The sequence below is a fragment of the Trachypithecus francoisi genome, unplaced genomic scaffold, assembly GCF_009764315.1.
Source record: "Trachypithecus francoisi isolate TF-2019V2 unplaced genomic scaffold, Tfra_2.0 Lachesis_group4, whole genome shotgun sequence".
Classification (NCBI taxonomy): domain Eukaryota; kingdom Metazoa; phylum Chordata; class Mammalia; order Primates; family Cercopithecidae; genus Trachypithecus; species Trachypithecus francoisi.
The window spans coordinates 117567100-117587854 of record NW_022681469.1 but is presented as its reverse complement, the minus strand read 5'-3'; the positions used below and the strand labels follow the sequence as shown (position 1 = coordinate 117587854).

At 57.1% G+C, this 20755-nt stretch overlaps 1 protein-coding gene across 4 annotated transcripts in view; it reads left to right on the top strand.

Moving 5' to 3' along the window:
* The window catches only part of DTX2 (deltex E3 ubiquitin ligase 2), a 44968-nt gene extending 27484 nt beyond the window's left edge, over nucleotides 1-17484 (top strand). For 2 of the 4 annotated variants that reach the window (XM_033192615.1, XM_033192616.1), the window contains exons 4-10: nucleotides 2812-2912; nucleotides 8063-8203; nucleotides 11897-11976; nucleotides 13795-13953; nucleotides 14930-15091; nucleotides 15855-15944; nucleotides 16868-17483. In XM_033192615.1, coding sequence (XP_033048506.1) covers nucleotides 2812-2912; nucleotides 8063-8203; nucleotides 11897-11976; nucleotides 13795-13953; nucleotides 14930-15091; nucleotides 15855-15944; nucleotides 16868-17095 — 961 coding nt within the window. In that variant the 3' untranslated portion in view covers nucleotides 17096-17483. Of the gene's footprint in view, nucleotides 1-2811; nucleotides 2913-8062; nucleotides 8204-11896; nucleotides 11977-13794; nucleotides 13954-14929; nucleotides 15092-15854; nucleotides 15945-16867 lie in introns of all 4 variants that reach the window. The other 2 variants (XM_033192612.1, XM_033192613.1) reach the window with 2 other exon arrangements.
* Nucleotides 17485-20755: the final 3271 nt, after the last annotated feature.

Here is a 20755-nt window from a genome sequence, read left to right as displayed (position 1 = left end):
TTCTCAGGAGGGTGAGGCAGGAGGATCACTTGAGCCTGGGAGGTGGAGGCTGCAGTGAGCTATGATTGTACCACTGCACTCCAGCTAAGGGCTTGAGCTCCAACAGAGCAAGAGCCCAACTCTATGAGCCCAGCATGCTTCCCCCGTGTCACTCTGCTGGCATGACCCTACCTCTAAAAAAAAAAAAAAAAAAGAAATATGATGACTTAAAACCAAATGAGTGGCCAGGTGTAGTACCTCATGCCTGTAATCCCAGCACTTTGGGAGGCTGAGGTGGGCAGATCACCTGAGGTCAGGAGTTTGAGACCAGCCTGGCCAACATGAAGAAACCCCCGTCTCTACTAAATATACAAAACTTAGCCGGGTGTGGTGGCACACGCCTGTAATCCCAGCTACTCAGGAGGCTGAGGCGTGAGAATTGCTTGAACCTGTGAGGCAGATGTTGCAGCGAGCCAAGATCACGCCACTGCACTCCATCCAGCCGGGGCACAGAGTGAGACTCTGCCTCAAAAAAATAAATACAAAGACCAAATGAGTGGCCTGAACATAATTGTTGTAGGGAACAAAACCCTTATATTAAAAACAAACAAACAAACAAAAAAACCTTTATTTTATAGTAATTAGGTTTCCAGAAAAGTTAACAAAAATAGTTGAGTTTCCATATCTCCCTCATCTGGCTGCTGACATTAACATCTTTCATAACCATGGTGCATTTGTCAGAACCAGAAAATTACCACTGGTTGGCCCGGCCCGGTTGCTCACTCTGGTAATCCCAGCACTTTGGGAGGCCAAGGCAGGCAGATCACGAGGTCAAGAGATCAAGACCATCCTAGGCAACATGGCGAAACCCCATCTCTACTAAAAATACATAAATTAGCCGGGCGTGGTGGCATGTGCCTATAGTCCCAGCTACTTGGGAAGCGGAGGTTGCAGTGAGCCAACATCATACCACTGCACTCCAGCCTTGAGCAACAGAGCGAGACTCCGTCCCCTCTCCCCTGGCCCCCCACCAAAAAGAAAGAAAATTACCACTGGCACAATATTCTCAAGTTTTTTTCTTCTTGATGTTTCACCAGTTTCCCATTACTGTCCTCTTTCTGTCCCAGGATCCAATCCAGGGTCCCACTTCGCTTCCAGTTCTTATTCTCCCCGTCCTCCTCTGGGCTGGAACAGTTTGTCAGTCTTTATCCTTCATAACCTTGTTACTTTCATAGAGGTGCTTTGTTGAATGTCCCTTAATTTGAGTTTGTCTTAAGTTTTCCCGTGTTTGGACAAAGATAATGCCCTTCATTATTTCTTTTTTGACAGAGTCTCCAGCCTGGGCTGGAGTACAGTGGTGAGATCAAAGCTCACTGCAGCCTTGAACTCCCAGGCTCAAGTGATCCTCCCGCCTCAACCTCTCAAGTAGCTGGGGCCACAGGTGCATGCCACCACACCTGGCTAGTTTTTTCTCTTTTAGAGATGGGGTCTTGATTGTTGCCCAGGCTAGATAATGCATTTTTGACATTAAATCCCCCCAAAATGGTGATGTGTCCCTCCCAGAGCATCGTATCATGGGGTTTATGACACTGACTTGTCTGTTACTGGTGATGAAGGTCATGAGCATTTGCTAAAGTGGTTTCTGCCAGGTTTCTCCTCTAAATAGGTGCTATGAGAACCTGCATTTTTTGTTTGTTTGTTTGTTTTGAGATGAAGTCTCGCTCTGTTGCCCAGGCTGGAGTGCAGTGGTGTGATCTTGGCTCATTGAAACCTCTGCTGCCCAGGTTCAAACAATTTTCCTGCCCCAGCCCCCCAAATAACTGGGATTACAGGCATCTGCCACCACGCTTGGCTAAGTTTTGTAGTTTTAGTAAGAGACGGGATTTCACCATCTTGGCCAGGCTGGTCTTGAACACCTGACCTCATGATCCACCCACCTCAACCTCCCAAAGTGCTGAGCTACCACGCCCGGGTATTTTTTTTTTTTTTTTTTTTTTTTAGATGGAGTCTCACTTTGTTGCCCAGGCTGGAGTGCAGTAGTACGATCTCAGCAACCTCCACCTCCCGGGTTCAAGTGATTCTCCTGCCTCAGCCTGCCGCGTAGCTGGGGCTACAGGTGCGTGCCACCATGCCCAACTAATTGTTTGCATTTTTAGCAGAGACGGGGTTTCTCCATGTTAGGATGGTATCAATCTCCTGACCTTGTGATCCACCTGCTTCAGCCTCCCAAAGTGCTGGGATTACAGGCGTGAGCCACCGTGCCCGGCCTGAAAGACTACATTTTGCTAACACTAGTGGCTGTAAAATATCTTTTTATTTTCTTTATTCACAATAGGTATGAAACAGTTGTTTTCAGAGTCTTTTTTTTTTTTTTTTTTGAGACAGGTTCTCACTCTGTCGCCCAGGCTGGATGGACTACAGTGACGTGATCATGGCTCACTGCAGCCTCAGCCTCCTGGGTTCAAGCCATCCTCCTGCTTCAGCCTCCCAAGTAGAGGTGTGCACCACTGTTCTTGGCAGACTTTTTAAATTTTTTGTGGAGATGGAGTCCCACTATGTTGCCCAGGTTGGCCTCAAACTCCTGGCCTCAAGTGATCCTCCCACCTCATCCTCCCAAAGTGCTGGGATTACAGGTGTGAGCCACCACACCCCTCCTGAGTCCTTTGAATTGCCCAGGAAAGCAAAACCAAAGGCCTCTACACAGAGGCACCCAAGGAGCGTGAAAACGTGAAGGCACCTCAGTGACTCCCACTTGGCCACGACACAGTGTTTCTCTCGCTCTCGTTTCTGATAAGCCAGCAGCACCGTAAGCTCTGCTCTTTTCTCCCCCAGTGCCTCCCTCCCCAGCGGTCCGTCCTACAGCCTGGGGAGCGTCCCTGCCACTGTGCCCGTGCAGATGCCAAAGCCCAGCAGAGTCCAGCAGGCGCTCGCAGGTAGGTGCCTGCCTTGGGCTGCAGAGCAGTCTGTGCTCCGCAGGACTCAGTGGGGAAGAAATTGTGATGTGGGGCCTTGCCACCCTCTGGACCCTCAGGGAGAGCCAAAGGGGCTTCCTAGGGGAGCAGTCCCTCTTTCTGGTGATGGTGTCCCCCCAGAGTGAGCCCAGGTACCCCTCCTTTGGCTCTCTGGGGACATGGGGCCTGATGATGGTGGGTGCTCGGGTGCAGAACTTTTCATATCCTTTAACATTTTTGCATCGAATTGCATTATATTTAAATAGTCACTTTCCTATTTTAGTCCACATTTAGTCCATAAATAGTCCAAATTTCCTGAAATGCTTTAAACATTTCCTTAAAGGAACCCTCTGGGGAATTAATAGACCTATTTCGGCTGTAATTACTCTTATATCTTGAATAAGAAGCACCTTTTGGCTCCAGCCAGATCTTGTGCTGTACTAACCATACATCTTACATCTCGGAACTGTTTTGGGTTTGGTTTAGTTTGGTTTCTTTCGTGAAACAGAGTCTCGCTCTGTCACGCAGGCTGGAGTGCAGTGGCGCTAACCCAGCTCACTGAAGTCTTAAACTCCTGGGCTCAAGCAATGCTTTCACCTTAAGGATCCTTAAAAATACCTACCACCGGCCCCCGCACCCATTCTGTTTCGGCAGCCTGGCTAGCAGGGTTTGCAGAAGCTCCACACATGGCAGGGTTTTGTTTTTGTTTTTTTTTCTCTTTTTTCTTTTTTTGAGACAGAGTCTGTCTCTGTCACCCACGCTGGAGTGCAGTGGTGGGATCTCGGCTCACTGCAACCTCTGCCTCCCAGGTTCAAGCAGTTCTCCTGCCTCAGCCTCCCGAGTAGCTGGGACTACAGGTGCCTGCCACCACACCCAGGTAATTTTTGTATTTTTAGTAGAGACGGGGTTTCGCCATGTTGGCCAGGCTGGTCTTGAACTCCTGACCTCAAGCGATCCACCCACCTTGGCCTCCCAAAGTGCTGGGATTACAGGCATGAGCCACTGCGCCTGGCCTTTTTTTTTCTTGTTATAAGAGACAGGATCTTGCTGTGTTCCCCAGACTGGTGTGCAGTGGTTCAGTCATAGCGCACTGTAGCCTCCAACCCCTGGGCTGAAGCGATTCTTCTGCCTCATCGTCCTGAGTAGCTGGGATTACAGGCACATGCCACCATGCCCAGCTAGTTTTTTATTTTTTATAGAGACAGGGTTTTACTATGTTGCCCAGGCTGGTCTTGAACTCCCAGGCTCAAGCCATCATCCTGCTTTGGCCTCCCAAAGCGCTGGGATTCCCGTCACGAGCTGCCGCGCCCCGCTAAGGTTATTTTCTAACTTCTGGAAAGTGCGAGGTATGTAAGGAGGTGGATGGCACCGCCGTTGCTCACAGGGTGATGTAGCAGAATTCAGTGAGTTGGTGTTTTAGGTGAGTTGCTGTCATAGTGCAGGGTGGCTGAGAGGGGACAAGTCTGGAGGCAGGGCGGCTAGTGCAAAGCCTGATCTCAGACCTGGGGGCACCAGCCAAGGCCTGACCAGCTTCAAGGCAGTGGAGTGGAGGAGGAGGTTTGGCTTGAAACATTCAGAGGCAGGAACCACCAGGCTAGGGGTTGTGAGGGGGGATTGGGGATAGACTGAGGCCTGCTGGAGCGCAGCCAGTCATGACTGAGGAGCAGCCTGGGGCTTGGCATGTGTGAATTCATTTCATCCTTAAATCACTGAGGTAGGGGCTTTTGTTCCCATTTTCATTAGAGGAAACTGAGGCTTGGAGAATTTAAAAATTCTCTGCCAGCCCTTAGCAGAGCTGAGACACAGCCCCGGGCCTTCTTGCCTGTGACAGTTTGGTGCTGCTGAGTCTGGGGGGAGGTTTGGAGGGGGCGATGGCTGTGGTGTGGCCAGTGGAGCTGTTCTGGGGCAATGGGATTTGGCTGTGGGCCTCAGAAGAGCAGTTTGGGGTGGAATGGGGTGCCCCTGACCCCTCATTGGAGCGTGTGTGCTAGAAACCGCGGGCGGGACTCTGGGAAGAGAAGCCTGAAGAGAAAATGAAGGAGCAGCCAGAGAGGTGGGGGCAGGAGGGAGGGGAGCTGGAGTGGGGCAGGGGAGACGGAATGAACAAGACACACTGGCCAGAAAATCCCTGCCCACTGAAGTCACCATGCTGCACTGTGGGGAAGTCACAGTGTACCGTGTATGCGCGTGTGCGTGGGCGGCCGTGGTGGTGTTGGAGACAAGTTGCGGATAAACAGACGGGGCCCCCACACGGTTCTCATGGCCCAGCTCCTTCCAGCTCTGGGGCTGTCGCAAGCCTTCTTGGCCAGTCCTGACAGTGAGCTCTGAGGCCATGACACAGATCTGAGTGCCCTGGATGTGGAGTTACTACCTGCCCCCTTCCTCTGCTCTTGAGGCTGAAGGTCCTATTCAGGCTGCGTCCCAAATTGTCCATCCTGTTCTCTGTTCCTGTGGATCTCAGAGCAATCCTGGAGCAAAGCAGGTATTTTAACGTCCATTTTACTTGTGGGGAAACAGATTCGGGAAGCTGGTTCGGGCCTAAGGAAATAGGAGAGCCTGGAGGCTGTGTAGCCTGCTGCCTCCCCCAGTTCAAGGCCCAGTGTTGGTACCTGTTGGGGGAGCGTTGTCTAGGGGAGTGGGGAATGAGAGGAGCCTGGCCAGCACCCCAGAGCCAGAGCTGGAGAGCGGTGTCCTGTCACCCTGGCGTGCTTGTGGGTTGAGGAATTGTACCATGCCCGGCTGCAGAGACGAGTCTTTGCGCACAGGGTTTTGCAAGGAGGTTTAGAACCAGGAGGTCATGCTTTGGAAGGACTGGGTGCTGGAGGCACTGCTTCCAGGTGACAGTGCCTCCAGGTGACAGCTCCCCTGGCTGTGGCATAGCCCAGCCCCTCCTTTATCGGGTGGGGGTAGGGACTGTGAGGCTGGGGCCAGGGTCTCCACCCCTCATCTAGTCACAACAGCGGTCCATCCACAGCTCACACTGCTGCCTGGGGCAGGGGTGGGTGTCAGTAGCCTGCCCAGGACTGCTCAGCTGGTGAGGGCTGGCCCTGGGCTCCAACCCAGGCTGGGGAGGTCAGAGCACACAGAAGAGAGGCTTGGATCTCAGCCCTGGCCCTGGGTGTTAGAAGGAGGGGTGTCTGCAAATTGGAAGTGAGAGTCAGTGAGTGAGGGCTTCACTCTTCAGGGCTCTGACAGCAGGAATCCTCCCAGATGGGTAGAGAAAAAGGCTGTGGCCCTCTTGAGTTATTCAGGTGATTTGGGGGCTGTCCCTAGCCCTTCTCCTCTCCAGGCTTCTGGGTTGAAACTTGTGTGTTTGTGACTTGAATTCAGGGGAGTGGGTCCTGCGTTGAAAAGGACACACATATCACTCACACACGCGTGGCCTCCTGGGGGCTGGTGGCGGCCCAGGGATGTCTTCATTCCTCAGCAAACACAGAGGGCTGCAGGCCTCCCAGGGACCAGGCACTGGAGATGCAGCTGCGGGCGGGACCTCGTGGAACTGGTGCTGAGGGAAGACAGTCCATAGAAACAGAGGAGAGTGCATAGCAGGAGGAGTCCAGCAGAGCGGGGCAGGAGGCTTGGAGGCCCAGGACCCGTGAGGCGGTGTTCAGAGAAGGCCTGCCCACCCAGGCAGTGCTGCCGGAGAACCCTGGGTAGGGAGACGTGTTCTGGTCTTTGGTCCTCCCAGAGGACGCAGGCAGTGCAGAGGCACCAGGTTCTCTTGAGGAAAACTGCACCTGTCCCTGTCCTCTCCCATCTCTCTGCCACCGCGCCCGCTTGTCCTTCTCTCCACCCAACATTCAGTTCCCACAGGAACCGCATTTGAGCCAGGAACAAGCTTGGGACGTTGGGGGCATTACGCTCCTGGGCTCGAACCTCCGTCCTCTGATGCATGCTTTGGTGTCTCCTGCTGAGCGGCCACTGCAACTCACCCTGCCCGCCTTGGCTGTGCTGCCCAGGCTGGTGGCTGGCCTCTGCTTCTGTCCCCACAGCCAGGCACATGTGCCGGGTTGAGAAACCTTGTTCTTCTAATGGGGGCGCCGTGGCTGGCCTGGCCGCCCCTCACCCCTGAGTCACGCCGTCTGTTCCTGGATGGGGAGTGGGGTCCAGGAGGGCTGGGATCTCTACCGACTCCCCCGGCACCCGGCTGTGCCCAGCCTCTGAGCCGGGTTCTGCAGACCCCGGAAGCCACCTTAAGGGATGGCTAAGAAGCTCCGGGCCTCCCCTTTCCCTGGAGAGGAGGTGCTTTTGACCTACTGACGAATGACAGGGAGGACCGGGGAGCTGGCACTATGGAGAGCGGGGTAGGCCGAGGGTGTGGCAGGAACAGGTTCGTCCAGCAGGAGGACACGCTGTGTCCCAGGAAGTGCTAGGTCATCAGGGAGCACAAAGGAAGCAGTGTCAGAGGAGAGTCTCCCCAGGACAAGTGTGGGGCTCCCTGCAGGTACTGGGCAGCGGTGAGCTCTGGAGAGAGTGGCCGGTCCGTCTCAGCATAGCTGCTGACCGCAGGCCCACCCTTGCCCGAGGGCATCATAGCCACAGCCTGGGGCTTTGCTGCAGCCCAGCCCTCACAGGATGAGGACGCTGCAGTGTGGGAGCAGGCCCAGGGGCCACGTTCCTGCCCGTCCACCCCAGTGCTGTCGCTGAAGGCCGTGGCACCCAGATCAGCCAGGAGGGGTGTGTAGCACACACAGCGAGTGCCGGGTGGAGGCTGGAGGCCTGGTAACCCCAAGCCAGGAAGGCCCAGGGCCTCCTGGGGAAGCTGAGCCCTTGGAGCCAGCCCTACCCAGGAGACCCCATGCCCTGGGCGGCTTTCTGGAGTGGTGTCCTCCGTCCTCTGCTCTCCTAAAGTCACGGGCCCCGTCCGGTCCCCACCTGCACACTGAGGGCATGGGCTTGTCTGTGGGCCCTGGGACCAGGGCTTCCATGAGCCAGGCTGCCCCACCCTCTGGTTCCTGGCCTGGGTAGTCCTGGCAGCCCCTAGAGGCTGCATTCCCCAGGGAGACCTGTGGGTCCCTGTGGCCATTGATGGTGTCATGTCCTTGGCCTGAGCAGAGTTTGTTGGCGTCACATGCCGAATGAATCTTCTAATGTCTCTCCCTCTCTGCGTGTCTGATCTCACACCCGTGCAGGCATGACGAGTGTTCTGATGTCAGCCATTGGACTCCCCGTGTGTCTTAGCCGCGCACCCCAGCCCGCCAGCCCTCCCGCCTCCCGTCTGGCCTCTAAAAGTCACAGCTCAGTTAAGAGATTGAGGAAAATGTCCGTGAAAGGTAGTTCCTGTTCCCAAAAGCTCTCTGGCCTTTACTAAGCCTCCTTCCAGCCTCGCTGCCTCTGACTGTCCTGCACAGACGCTCTTCCTTCTCTCTGCGCCCAGTCTCCTGTGGGAAGGGGCTCAGTGGCCCTTCTCCCTGCCCTCACTCGGCAGCAGAGGCGGCCCCTGGAAGCTGACTTTCCGCCACAGACCCAGAGTTCGGCTCCTCTCCTCTAGTCACAGCTGGCATGAGGGGGGCTTGTTCTTGAGGACTTTGTGATTTTTGTAAGCAACAAGTTGTGGGTGATAGGCGGCGCCCGGCTCAGGACACGGGGACAACCGTCCCTTCTGCCAGGGCCAGCATGTGTCTCGGGAAAGGCCCCCAGACAGTGGCCCAGGTCTGCTGCCCAGGTCTGCTGCCCTGGCCCCCAGCCCTGTGTGGCTGCCACGTGGGCTGCTTGAGAGGGGTCCCTTGGTGACCCCTGCCCTGCTCGTTGCATGGCCAGGGAAGGAGGGGCTTTAGGACCACAGCAGGTCCAGGGAGTTACAGCAAGACCTGCTCGGCGCAGCCTGTGATGATCAAGTTCTGAACCTTTCCCAAGCGGGTGCTGGCCCTGCTTCCACCCCTGGGCTGTGGAAGTGTGGACTGCGCCAGTCCAGACTCTCTCGAGTGGGCGTGGTGGCGGGCAGGGAGGGTGGCCGTAGTCCTGCTGGCCCTCAGTGGCTGTGTCATCTCAGCAGGTCCTCCTGGAGCCTCCGCTTAGCAGAGAGGCTGGGCAAGGACTAGGAAGTACTCGAAGTGCCTGGCATGTGGCAAGGGTGGCTTCCGATGGTGTCCGGCCGCCAGCCCGCAGGCGAGGAGGTGCGCTCGGAGGGTGGGCCTTGAGCTCCTGCCCTCAGCCCAGGGCTCTGCACGCCCTGCCCTTCCCCTGCCCTGGGGGAGGAGCCGGACTTGTTGGCAGGCCGGGCTGGCAACCTTCTGTGGCACTTGGGTTGACCTGGGAAGGACAGGCTCTTGGCGGGTCACCTGTCTGGCCCCTTTTGAGACACGTGGCTAATGGAAAGCTCCCTTCCGTTCTGAAAAGCTGCACGGGCTGGGGTGATGGGCGGCGTGGGATGCTGTGCCCGGCCTAACCAGCGCTGGGCAGAGGCGGGGCGCGGCCCAGGCTCACCCGGAGATGGCTCTGGAATTGGCAGACTTTTCTAAAGGAAAAGGCCCCCCTCAGCTTGAGTAGGGCATTCCAGCCACACGGAGGGCCACCCTGAGCTGGGGAACCATCGTTCTTTTCTGGCGTTCTCGCCACAGTGACTGGAGTGTGGGTTCGGGCAGTCTGGATGGGTGTGTGGAGGGGTGGGGTGTGTGGAGGTATGTGGGTTGTTTGAGGTGTGGGGTGTGTGGATGTGTGGAGGTGTGAGGTGTGTGGAAGTGTGGGGGGCCGTAGAGGTGTGTGGGGTGTGTGGAGGTGTATGGAGGTGTGGGCTGTGTAGAAGTGTGTGGAGGTGTGGGGTGTGTGGAGGTGTGGGGTGTGTGGAGGGATGGGGTGTGTGGAGGTGTGGGGTGTATGGAGGGGTGTGTGGAGGTGTGTGGGGTGTGTGGAGGTGTGGGGTGTATGGAGGGGTGTGTGGAGGTGTGTGGGGTGTGTGGAGGTGTGGGTTGTGTCGTGGTGTGTGGGGTGTGTGGAGATGGGTGTGTGGAGGAGGTGTGGGGTGTATGGAGGTGTGGGGTGTATGGAGAGGTGTGTGGAGGTGCGTGGGGTGTGTGGTTGGGGGTGTGTGGAGGTGTGTGTGTGGAGGTGTGGGGTGTGTGGAGATGGGTGTGTGGAGGTGTGTGGGGTGTGTGGAGGTGCGTGGGGTGTGTGGTTGGGGGTGTGTGGAGGTGTGTGTGTGGAGGTGTGGGGTGTGTGGAGATGGGTGTGTGGAGGTGTGTGGGGTGTGTGGAGGTGTGTGGGGTGTGTGGTTGGAGGTGTGTGGAGATGTGTGTGGGATGTGTGGAGGTGTGTGTATTGTGTGGAGGTGTGGGGTGTGTGGAGGTGTGTGGGGTGTGGAGGTGTGTGGGTATCTGGAGGTGTGGGGTGTGTGTGGGGGGTGTGTGGAGGTGTGGGTTATGTGGGGGTGTGGGGGTGTGTGGAGGTGGGGTGTGTGGAGGTATGTGGGTTGTTTGAGGTGTGGGGTGTGTAGAGGTATGGGTTATGTGGGGGTATGGGAGGTATGTGTGGAGTTGTGGGGTGTGTGGGGTGTGTGGAGGTGTGGGTTATGTAGGGGTGGGGGTATGTGTGGAGTTGTGGGGTATGTGTGTGGGGAGTAGGGGATGTGAGTGGAGGTGTGGGGTGTGTGGACGGGGATTGGGGGTGTGGGTGAAGTTGTGGGGTGTGGAGGTGTGGGTTATGTGGAGGTGTGGGGGCTGTGGGTGGAGTTGGGTGTATGTGTGGGGAGTGTGGGTGTGGATTGGGGTGTGTGGGTGTGTGTGTAGGTGTGGGGTCTGTAGGAGTGGGGGGTGTGAGTGGAGGTGTGGGGCGTGTGGACGGGCGTTGGTGGGTGTGGTCTTTGAGATCAGGGAACCGAGGCTCAGAGGTGACATGATTCGGTCACAGCAAGAGAACCAGAATCAAGCAAACCGTGCTGACTCCAGCCTCCACCCCACCAGGGTAGCTCCCTGCCAAACTGTCCCCTCCCTGGCCCTTTTTGGTGTAGGGGGAGTTCGGCAAGTGCAGCTGTGAGCCCTCAGGCTTAGAATTCTCTGCAGTCCCTGATCATGTCCATGAGCTTGGGTTCAAACCAGATCCCCTTCTGGTCCTGGAGTCTGGAACCACCAGCAGCCCCACCGTGACCTTGGGGTGGAGCCCCTGTCAGGAGCGCCTCCACGGGCGGCACTGGGCTCTCCGTTCCTCTTTCACCCCCGCATGGGCTTGGCTGCTGGCCTCTGTGGTTCTGCTACCCCCGCTATCTAGAGAACCCCCCGGGCCGCGCCGATCTTCACCAGCTCGGGGAGCTTCCTGTCTGTAGGAGGGACTTTACTGGATGCGGGGTTTGATGTTTATGGAGATGCAGCCCTTCTCCCTCCAGCTTCGTGCAGGTGTGCACAGACGGCGAGTGAGGCTGTCAGGGTGGGCTCCTACCACAACTCGGCCCCTCCCCAGAGTGGCTGGATTTAGGAGCTAATCCGCACGTGACAGACCCTCCTAGTCAGTGGCAGGCGTTTCCCGGGACAGTATCGGTGTAGCAGTCGGCGTGTGTGCAGCTGCCTGTACATGCTGGGCCCCAGACTCCCTTCTCCCCGCGATGTTCATGGCAGGGTAATGCAAGTTGAATCAAATTGTGCTGCCGCAACGCCCCCTGGAGTAGTTTGTGCCGAAGCTGCTGTCTGACTCTTTGGTGCAGCCTCAGAAGCGCCTGTGTCGGTTTCCTCACTGAATGTGCGTGGGGTTGCGGCTCCCAGGAGACTGTGCTGCTATTTCTGCTCTTCTGCATCCTCCAGGGCTCCTGGGGTTGAGCCAGGTCCCTAGACGGTGGGACTGGGTAAGGCTTTGCCCGGCGGAGCTCGGGGCTCTGTACCTGGTGCTGAGCTCTCCCGTCCTGCACACTGGCCTCCCTGTCTGGGACCCTCTCGCATTTCCTCCTGGCAGCTTGGACCTTTCCTTTGCCTTCGTCGCCCTCTGGCCTCCTCTCCAGCCTGTGTTCCTCAGGATGCTGCTTATGTACTTCTCTCTTCTAGGAGGGACCTCGAAGCCAGAGCCACAGCCAGAGCAGGTCATAAAAAACTACACGGAAGAGCTGCAAGTGCCCCCAGATGAGGTTTGTGTCTTGGGAGCTGGGCTGCCTTTGTTTCTGTTTGCAAACAACTCCAGATGGAAAGGACATCCGCCCCTTCTCGCTTGAAGGGTGCTTCCCAGGTGCCTCTGGGTGCCAGGACCTTGCTCCAGCCCCGTTGGTTTCATCTCCCAGCCTCCTGAGACCCATATCGTTATGGTCTGAGCTTTGCACTTAAGGAGCTGTGGTCCTGAGCAAAGTCCCTCCTCTCCCGGCCCTGGCCTCTCTATAGCCTGATGGCCGTCCTGGGAGCAGGAATCCCGGAGACAAGGGATGGGCCAGCCTGCCCCACTCTCCGCTGTGCAGATGCTGGTGTAGAAGTGAGGTGGCCTCGTCCCGGTGGCTGTCCTGCCCCTCCAGCTGTTGGGAGAGCTCGTCAAGGTTCCTATAATTTTTTTATTCTTAAAGACAGGGGCATGCGCTGTCGCCCAGGCTCAGTGCAGTGGTGTGATCACAGCTCACTGCAGCCCTGTCCTCCTGGCCTCCTGTAATGAACGGGACCAGTCAGACTCCTGTTGCTCTTCCATAGAACCTGAACCTCTGCTGAGCCACGTTTTGGGGGCTGTGGCACCCCTTTCCCCCGATTTTAGTGGGGAACCCTGGAGATACTGTTGGGGGGTAGGGTGAGTGGCTAGGAGTACCAGTACCCAGGCACTCTTCAGATACTGGGGGGCGGGTGAATGGCCAGGAGTGCCAGTACCCAGAGATCTTCAGATACTTGGGGACGAGTGAAAGGCCAGGAGCCCCAGTACCCAGGGACTCTTCACTTGTGTCTCTCTCCAGTCAGTTGAGTCCATGAAAAAAATCTGCTAAGTAAAGCTTTGGACAGGAGCCTCAAAGTCCTCCACATGCGTCCCCACCCCTTCAGCAAGCCCTTGCCGCATTCCCTCCTGCCCAGTGCTTGGCTCTGTCTCCGCCCTGGTGCCCATCTGGTATGACTGGGCCGTTTCACCCCAGGCTCCTCCTCTCCAAGCTGCCATCTGCACAGCCAGCACGTAGCTCAGATCGTGGGAGCACTCCCTGCCTGGAACCCCCAACAGGATCCCCAACTCACACACAGCCCCAGCCCCTGAGTGTGGCAGCCAGAACCCCGAGGGCCTGCCTCTCCCTGATCCTGTCTCATCTCCTGCTCCCCCTGCCAGCTTTGGTGCCCATGTGCCGGCTCCTCGTTCAGAACGTCCTCCTCCCTCTTCCCAGGTGCCCGCTCTGTGCTTGTCCATCTGGCAATTCCTGTCTCCCTTGTACGACCCCACTCCGAGGGCCTCCCCTAGGATCCTGTCCTGTCCATCCTCCCCATTTGGTGGCTCCCGCTGTCATGTCGGGCCTGTGCTGCTGTGAAGCTCTTTAAGGGCACAGGTCCCGGTGACTCACCTGTGTTTCCAGCCTGTGGAATGGACGATTTTTTTTTTTTCCTGAGATGGAGTCTCACTGTCGCCCAGGCTGGAGTGCAGTGGCACAGTCTCAGCTCTGCAACCTCTGCCTCCTGAGTTCAAGCAATTTTCTTGCCTCAGCCTCCTGAGTAGCTGGGATTATAGGCGCCCACCAACACCCCTGGCTAATTTTTGTATTCTTAGTAGACATGGAGTTTTCCCATGTTGGCCAGGCTGGCCTCACATTCCTGACCTCAGGTGATTGGCCTCCCAGAGTGCTGGGATTACAGGCCTGAGCCACTGCGCCTGGTCTTGGAATTGACTTTGACCACACTTCCAGCATTTCAGCACATGAAAGCCTCTTTTTCCAAGACAGGCCCTCGTTAGCCCAGCCCACTGTTGGTGAGCATGACCTGTGTTTGGTCTCCTCCAGGACTGCATCATCTGCATGGAGAAGCTGTCCGCAGCATCCGGGTACAGTGATGTGACTGACAGCAAGGCCATCGGGCCCCTGGCTGTGGGCCGCCTCACCAAGTGCAGTCACGCCTTCCACCTGCTGTGCCTGCTGGCCATGTACTGCAATGGCAACAAGGTGCCCCCACTGGCCGGGGGTGGAGGCGGGTGGCCTGCCCCCACAGTCCTGAGCTGTCCACACCTGCAGAGGCGGGAGGGTTCTGGGGGTGGCTGCGGGGACGGGTCTCTGCAAAAGATGGTGCCGGGCGTGGGGCCAGCTTGAAGACCTTTCTAAAGGCCTGGCCGGCTCTCCCAGGCCTGCCCTACTCTCCTAGGCCTGCCCCATGCTTTAGAAAGGGAGACCAATGGGGCTGGTTCCCTCCACCCCTCCAACCAGGCCTGAGGAGATTCTGGGCTTCTCCAAGCCGCAGGGCACCGCCTCCCCCTCGGCCACTTGTAAGCGCTGCACACGCTGTCTCCCTTCTTCCTTACAGCGTCCCTGTGCGGTCAGCACAGTGCTCATGAGGGAAAGGCTCAGAGCAGGGGCCATGCCCAGGGTCGCCCCGCTGGGAGGTGGGAGCCAGGCCTCGAGGCAGGGCTGACCCTGGGTCCCATGGCAGCCTACACATGAAGAGCCACGCCCAAGCCGACCCCCAGCTGCTGTCCCTGCAGCGGCCTTCAGGCAGGATGGGCAGAGTTTGGAGGCTTAGAGAACCAAGTCATGTGGCACGTCAGAGCCTGGCTTGGCCTTCCCTAGTGTCTGCCGTCCTGGGCAGCCAGGGCCCAGCTCCGCAGATCAGGCGCTGCAAGGCTGTCTGTCGGACTTCAAATGCGCTTCACCCGTGGAGACTTCTGCTCAGGATCCGAGTTTTCCCACTCACCACCTGTCTCCTGATAGCATGCTCCTTTAACGAAAACGGCATAATGAGTTGCTGGTGCAAAACAAAGCTTTCCAGGGAAGCTGTTGGAAGCCAGTTTCCGGGCGGGAGGCTGCCAGCAACTCCCTGGGATGGCGGCCGGCCCGTTCCCGGGGCCCTTTACCATCTGACAGTGGAGGTGACGGTCGTGGGTGCTCTCAGACAGCCAGCTCAGTGGGTCGCGTCTGCCTCTCTCAGGATGGAAGTCTGCAGTGTCCCTCCTGCAAAACCATCTATGGAGAGAAGACGGGGACCCAGCCCCAGGGAAAGATGGAGGTATTACGGTTCCAGATGTCGCTCCCCGGCCACGAGGACTGCGGGACCATCCTCATAGTTTACAACATTCCCCATGGCATCCAGGTGAGGGGCCTTCCTGGAGTCCCGCACTCCCAGCCACTCCTCTTCCCACCCTGCCCACGTCCCAGCAGTGTGCCCCTGGATCAACGCTGAGGATGCCCATGTGGCCAAGCTCAGGCCCCCAGGTCCCCTAAGGCCAGGGCCATGGAGGGCCAGGAATGGGGAGGCAGTGCCGGGGCTTAGGGCAAGCTCTTAGGGCTGTGGCAGCAGAGAACTGGCCCTCCACTCTTTCCCGAACCAGGGAAGCCTTCCTGGAGGAGGAGCCATCTTAGCTAGACTTGTTCTGGGCAGAAGGGCAGGCAGTTCAGTGGGAGGAACCCTGCGGAGGGGCTGGAAATGCAGGGCCACAGCAGGGTGTGCATCGAGGAACCTTAGGTTGGGAGTGGCGGGGCCAGGTGTGTGGGTGTCAGGAGCCCAGGCACGAGGCCCCAGCATCCCTGAGGAGAACCGGACGGGCCCTGGCCCTTTCAGTCTCCCGTCTTGGGCAGAGGTGGATGGCAGGGTCTAGGGCAGGGTGGGAAGATAACGGGCCAGCGGGCAGTGGGCACTGGGTACCAGTCAAGGTCCACCTGTGGTGGATGCAGTGGTCTTCTTGTTGAACCGTGAGCCTTTCCCCTGGTTTCCCTCCACTTCTCCACAGCTCAGAGGGAAATTAGGAACATTCGGAGCTGGCATCTGGGAACCGGGGAGAGGCTGGAGCAGTGCGGGGGCCTGTCCCTGTGCGGGCTCTTGGCGTGCCCTATCCTGGTGTCTGCTCCTCCTGCAGGGCCCTGAGCACCCCAATCCCGGAAAGCCGTTCACTGCCAGAGGGTTTCCCCGCCAGTGCTACCTTCCAGACAATGCCCAGGGCCGCAAGGTAAGTGCCACTACGCGCCCCGGGGGTGAACAGGGCCCTGACCACGCAGCAGGAGGCCAGACGCCACACTGGGCTCTACTACTGCAGTGGAGGACAGAGGTCGAGGCCGGGCTGGGTGTCTGCTGTTCTTTTCTGGGGACCTGCTGTAGGTACAGGGAGGGCAGCCTGGACCTCACAGAGCCTCGAGGGAGGAGGAGAGGCCATCGCCTTCCAGCACCCTGCTGGGTAGGGTCAGGAGCTCCTGAGAATCAGAGGAGGGATTGAGGGCTGTGTTAGACCAGGTGACCAAGGAGGGCTGGAGCAGTCGTGTCTGTCCTGAGACCTGGATAGGGACTTTGCGACTGCAGAGAAGGCTGGGGATGAGCCTTCCAGGCAGGCAGGACAGCTGGCGAGGAGGGCGGGAGCCCGTGGTGAGGGCGTGAAGGCAGGGCCACCCTCCAGGCCAGCCCCAGGGGTAGAGCTGGTTCTGAGCGCCCAGGGAAGCCACGGAAGTGGAGCTGCTGATAGAGCTTTGGAAAAGTTCCTCTGGCCGTGAGAATGGGCTTGAGGTGGCGGAGCTGGAGGTGAGGAGAGGGCAGGGAGGCCTGGATTCCACCAGGGAGGGTGGATGGGCAGGCGCTTGTCCAGCACCGGCTCTGGAAGCAGGGAGGACTTGAGCATGGTGCCTGGGCATCAGGACCAAACGATGGCAGTGCCCGGCACCGAGGCAGGGTGGGCTGGAGCCCAGGCTTATGTGGGATCCTAACGTACTGTCCAGTGGGCAGTTTTGGGGTCCCTGCAGATGGGGTGAGTGGCAGGGAGTGGATGAGGTCACCCGGGAGGGGCTGGGATGGGAAGAACATGGTGCCAGCCTGTGCCTGCTCACTGAGCCTCTCTCACTCCCCGTTCCCTCCTTCCTCTTCCCCCTCCTCCTTCCCGGGCAGGTCCTAGAGCTCCTGAAGGTGGCCTGGAAGAGGCGGCTCATCTTTACAGTGGGCACGTCCAGCACCACGGGTGAGACGGACACTGTGGTGTGGAACGAGATCCACCACAAGACAGAGATGGACCGCAATGTTACGGGCCATGGCTACCCTGACCCCAACTACCTGCAGAACGTGCTGGCTGAGCTGGCCGCCCAGGGGGTGACCGAGGACTGTCTGGAGCAGCAGTGACCTTGTGCCCCAGCACACCCGCCTCTGGTGGCCACCCCGCTGCCCCATGGCTGGCTGAGTGGCCAGGCAGGAAGCGCCCAGCCCGAGAGGCTGGGAGGTTTGTTGGGGGCGTGGGGTGTGCCCCACCTGAAGCCGGGGCTCCCCCTGCCTGCCTCTCCTTCCTCCCCTCCAGGAATTGGGCAGCCCTGGGCAGTTGTACTCATGGGGGCTTAAGATGCAGCTACCTCAGTGCGCAGGGCCCGTCTGTCCTCTGGGGGCTGCTTCGGGCCTGCGGTGCTCGGGGCCTGGTGTGGGGCAAGTAGAGACTTCCCCAGCCTGGACGGGCGTGGGTTCTGGGTCAGCTTCTTTTACCTCAATTTTGTTTGCAATAAATGCTCTATAGCCAAAGTCAGCAGGTCCTGGGTGTGTGCATGAGTACGTGTGTGTGCACGTGTGTGTTTGTGTATGTGTGCCCCCCCAACACTTGCTGCATCAGAGCAGGAGGAAGTCTTATGGGCTCATCAGCTCCCATTTGATTACTGAAGAACAGGCCACAGCGAGGTGTGGAGAAGCCCGTGGTACTGGACTGTGCTGCCTCCACATGCCTCACACTGATCACCCTGCTGTGCCAGGGGCTGTCACCCCAGAGCACCAGCTGTCACCTTTGTGGCCCTGGGGTTGTGGTTCACAAAATGCCATTCACTTAGGATTGGAGCTGCTGTGTGTTTTACTGATGTGGACACAGGTTCAAAGGTGCAACGACTTGAACCAGGGATGGTGACGCATGCCTGTTATCCCAGCTGCTCAGGAGGTCAAGACAGGAGGCTCACTTTAGTCCAGAAGTTTGAGACCAGCCTGAGCAAAATTGCAAGACCTCATCTCTGAAAAAAAGTTAGGCCAGGTGTGGTGGCTCATGCTTCTAATCCTAGCAGTTTGAGAGGCCGAGACAGGTGGATCACCTGAGGTCAGGAATTTGGGACCAGCCTGGGCAACATGGCAAAACACCGTCTCTACTAAAAATACAAAAATTAGGCGTGGTGGCGGGCGCCTGTAATCCCAGCTACTCAGGAGGCTGAGGCAGGAGAATCGCTTGAACCCAGCAGGTGGAGGTTGCAGTGAGCCAAGATCATGCCACTGCACTCCAGCCTGAGCCACAGAGCGAGACTCTGTCTCAAAAAAATAAATAAGCCAGGCATGCTGGCACCTGCCTGTAGTCCTAGCTGTCGGAAGGCTGAGGTGGGAGCCTCAGCCTCCCGAGTAGCTGGGACTAAAGGCGCGCGCCACCATGCCCGGCTAATTTTTTGTATCTTTTAGTAGAGATGGGGTTTCACTGTGTTAGCCAGGATAGTCTCAATCTCCTGACCTCGTGATCCACCCGCCTCAGCCTCCCAAAGTGTTGGGATTACAGGCGTGAGCCACTGCGCCCGGCCGAGCCCACATACATTTTTAATTTCTTTTAAAATCAGAAGGGAGAAAAATGAACCTTTAGGTGAGAGAAAATCCTCTAGTATTCATTAATATATTCATCTTTATACCAACATGTTGTAAAATAGATTTTCTTTTTTTTTTTTTTTTGAGATGGAGTCTCGCTCTGTCACCCAGGCTGGAGTGCCGTGGCCGGATCTCAGCTCACTGCAAGCTCCGCCTCCCGGGTTTATGCCATTCTCCTGCCTCAGCCTCCCGAGTAGCTGGGACTACAGGCGACCGCCACCTCACCCGGCTAGTTTTTTGTATTTTTTAGTAGAGATGGGATTTCACCATGTTAGCCAGGATGGTCTCAATCTCCTGACCTCGTGATCCGCCCGTCTCGGCCTCCCAAAGTGCTGGGATTACAGGCTTGAGCCACCGCGCCCGGCCGTAAAATAGATTTTTTAACAGAGAAAGGGGCTCGCCAAGGCCAAAGTGCCTCTGCGTCCCACAGCCAGGAACGAGGTGGCCCTGCCGTCCCTCTGGTCCCAGGCCCAAACTACTCCTCCCGGACAGGCAGCACGATCTTGACTGGGGATATCTGATCCAAATTCCAAGAGGGTCAACAATTAGAACTTTGACAATGGTGTCAGATCAACCCTGGCCTGGATTCCACCTACCTAGCCAAGCATTCAGTCTCTGTCTTTTTATTATTATTTTACAGATGGGATCTTGCTCTGTTGCCCTGGCTGCAGTGCAGAGGTGCAATCATAGCTCACTGCAGCCTTGAACTCCTGGGCTCAAGCAACAGAGCGAGACTTCGTCTCAGAAAAAAAAGAATGTATGTGGGCTCTTATAAACAGTGTGGGCACAGGGCACTATGCCTAATGGTAACGTGGTCCAGGAAAAAAAGGGTACTGAGGCCTCCCTAGAAGACCCCGGCATAGCTGGACCCCAAACTAGTTTGGTTCCACGTTTTTTTGTTTGTTTGTTTTTTTTTTCTGAGACGGAGTCTCGCTCTGTCGCCCAGGCTGGGGTGCAGTGGCCGGATCTCAGCTCACTGCAAGCTCCGCCTCCTGGGTTCACGCCATTCTCCTGCCTCAGCCTCCCGAGTAGCTAGTACTACAGGCGCCCGCCACCTCGCCCGGCTAATTTTTTGTATTTTTAGTAGAGACGGGGTTTCACCGTGTTAGCCAGGATGGTCTCGATCTCCTGACCTCGTGATCCGCCCGTCTCGGCCTCCCAAAGTGCTGGGATTACAGGCTTGAGCCACCGCGCCCGGCCTGGTTCCACGTTTGATTTGGTGGTTGTTCTTGAGACGGAACCTCGCTCTGTCACTCAGGCTGGAGTGCAGTGGCGCGATCGCGGCTCATTGCAACCTCCACCTTCCGGGTTCAAGCGATTCTCCTGCCTCAGCCTCCTGAGTAGCTGAGACTATAGACACCCACCACCACGCCCAACTAATTTTTGTATTTTTAGTAGAGACAGGGTTTCACCGGTCTTGAACTCCTAACCTCAGGTGATCCTCCCGCCTCGGTCTCCCAAAGTGCTGGGATTACAGGCATGAGCCACTGTGCCCGGCCTGGTTCCACATTTGAGACTCTGTACTCACATTGCCTGTGAGTGCAGGAGTTGGGGTGGGTGCCTGAACCTTGGATGCTTCTCCTTGAAAGGATTCTGAGGATGAGGATGGGAGAAAATATTTTCAAGTCACATTCCTGATAAGGGTCTAGTATCCAGAATATATAAAGAACCCTTAGAACTCAGCAATAGGTTGGGTGCAGTGGCTTATGCCTGTAGTCCCAGCACTTTGTGAGGCCAAGGTGGGTTGGATCACCTGAGGTCAGGAGTTCGAGACCATCCTGGCCAACATGGTGAAATCCCGTCTCTACTAAACATACAAAAATTAGCTGGGCATGGTGGTGGGCACCTATACTTCCAGCTGCTTGGAGGCTGAGGCAGGAGAATTGCTTGAACCCAGAAGGCAGAGGTTGCAGTGAGCCAAGATTGTGCCTCTGCACTCCAGCCTGGACCATGTCTCAAAAACAAACAACAACCTCAACAAAAAGACAACCCAATTTAAAAATGGGCAAAGAACTAGAATAGATGTTCCTCCGAAGAAGATAAATGGCCAGGCTAGGCACAGTGAATCACGCCTGTAATCCTAGCACTTTGGGAGGCCGAGGTGGGTGGATCACTTGAGGTCAGGAGTTCGAGACCAGCCTGGACAACATGATGAAACTGTGTCTCTACCAAAAATATAAAAAATTAGCC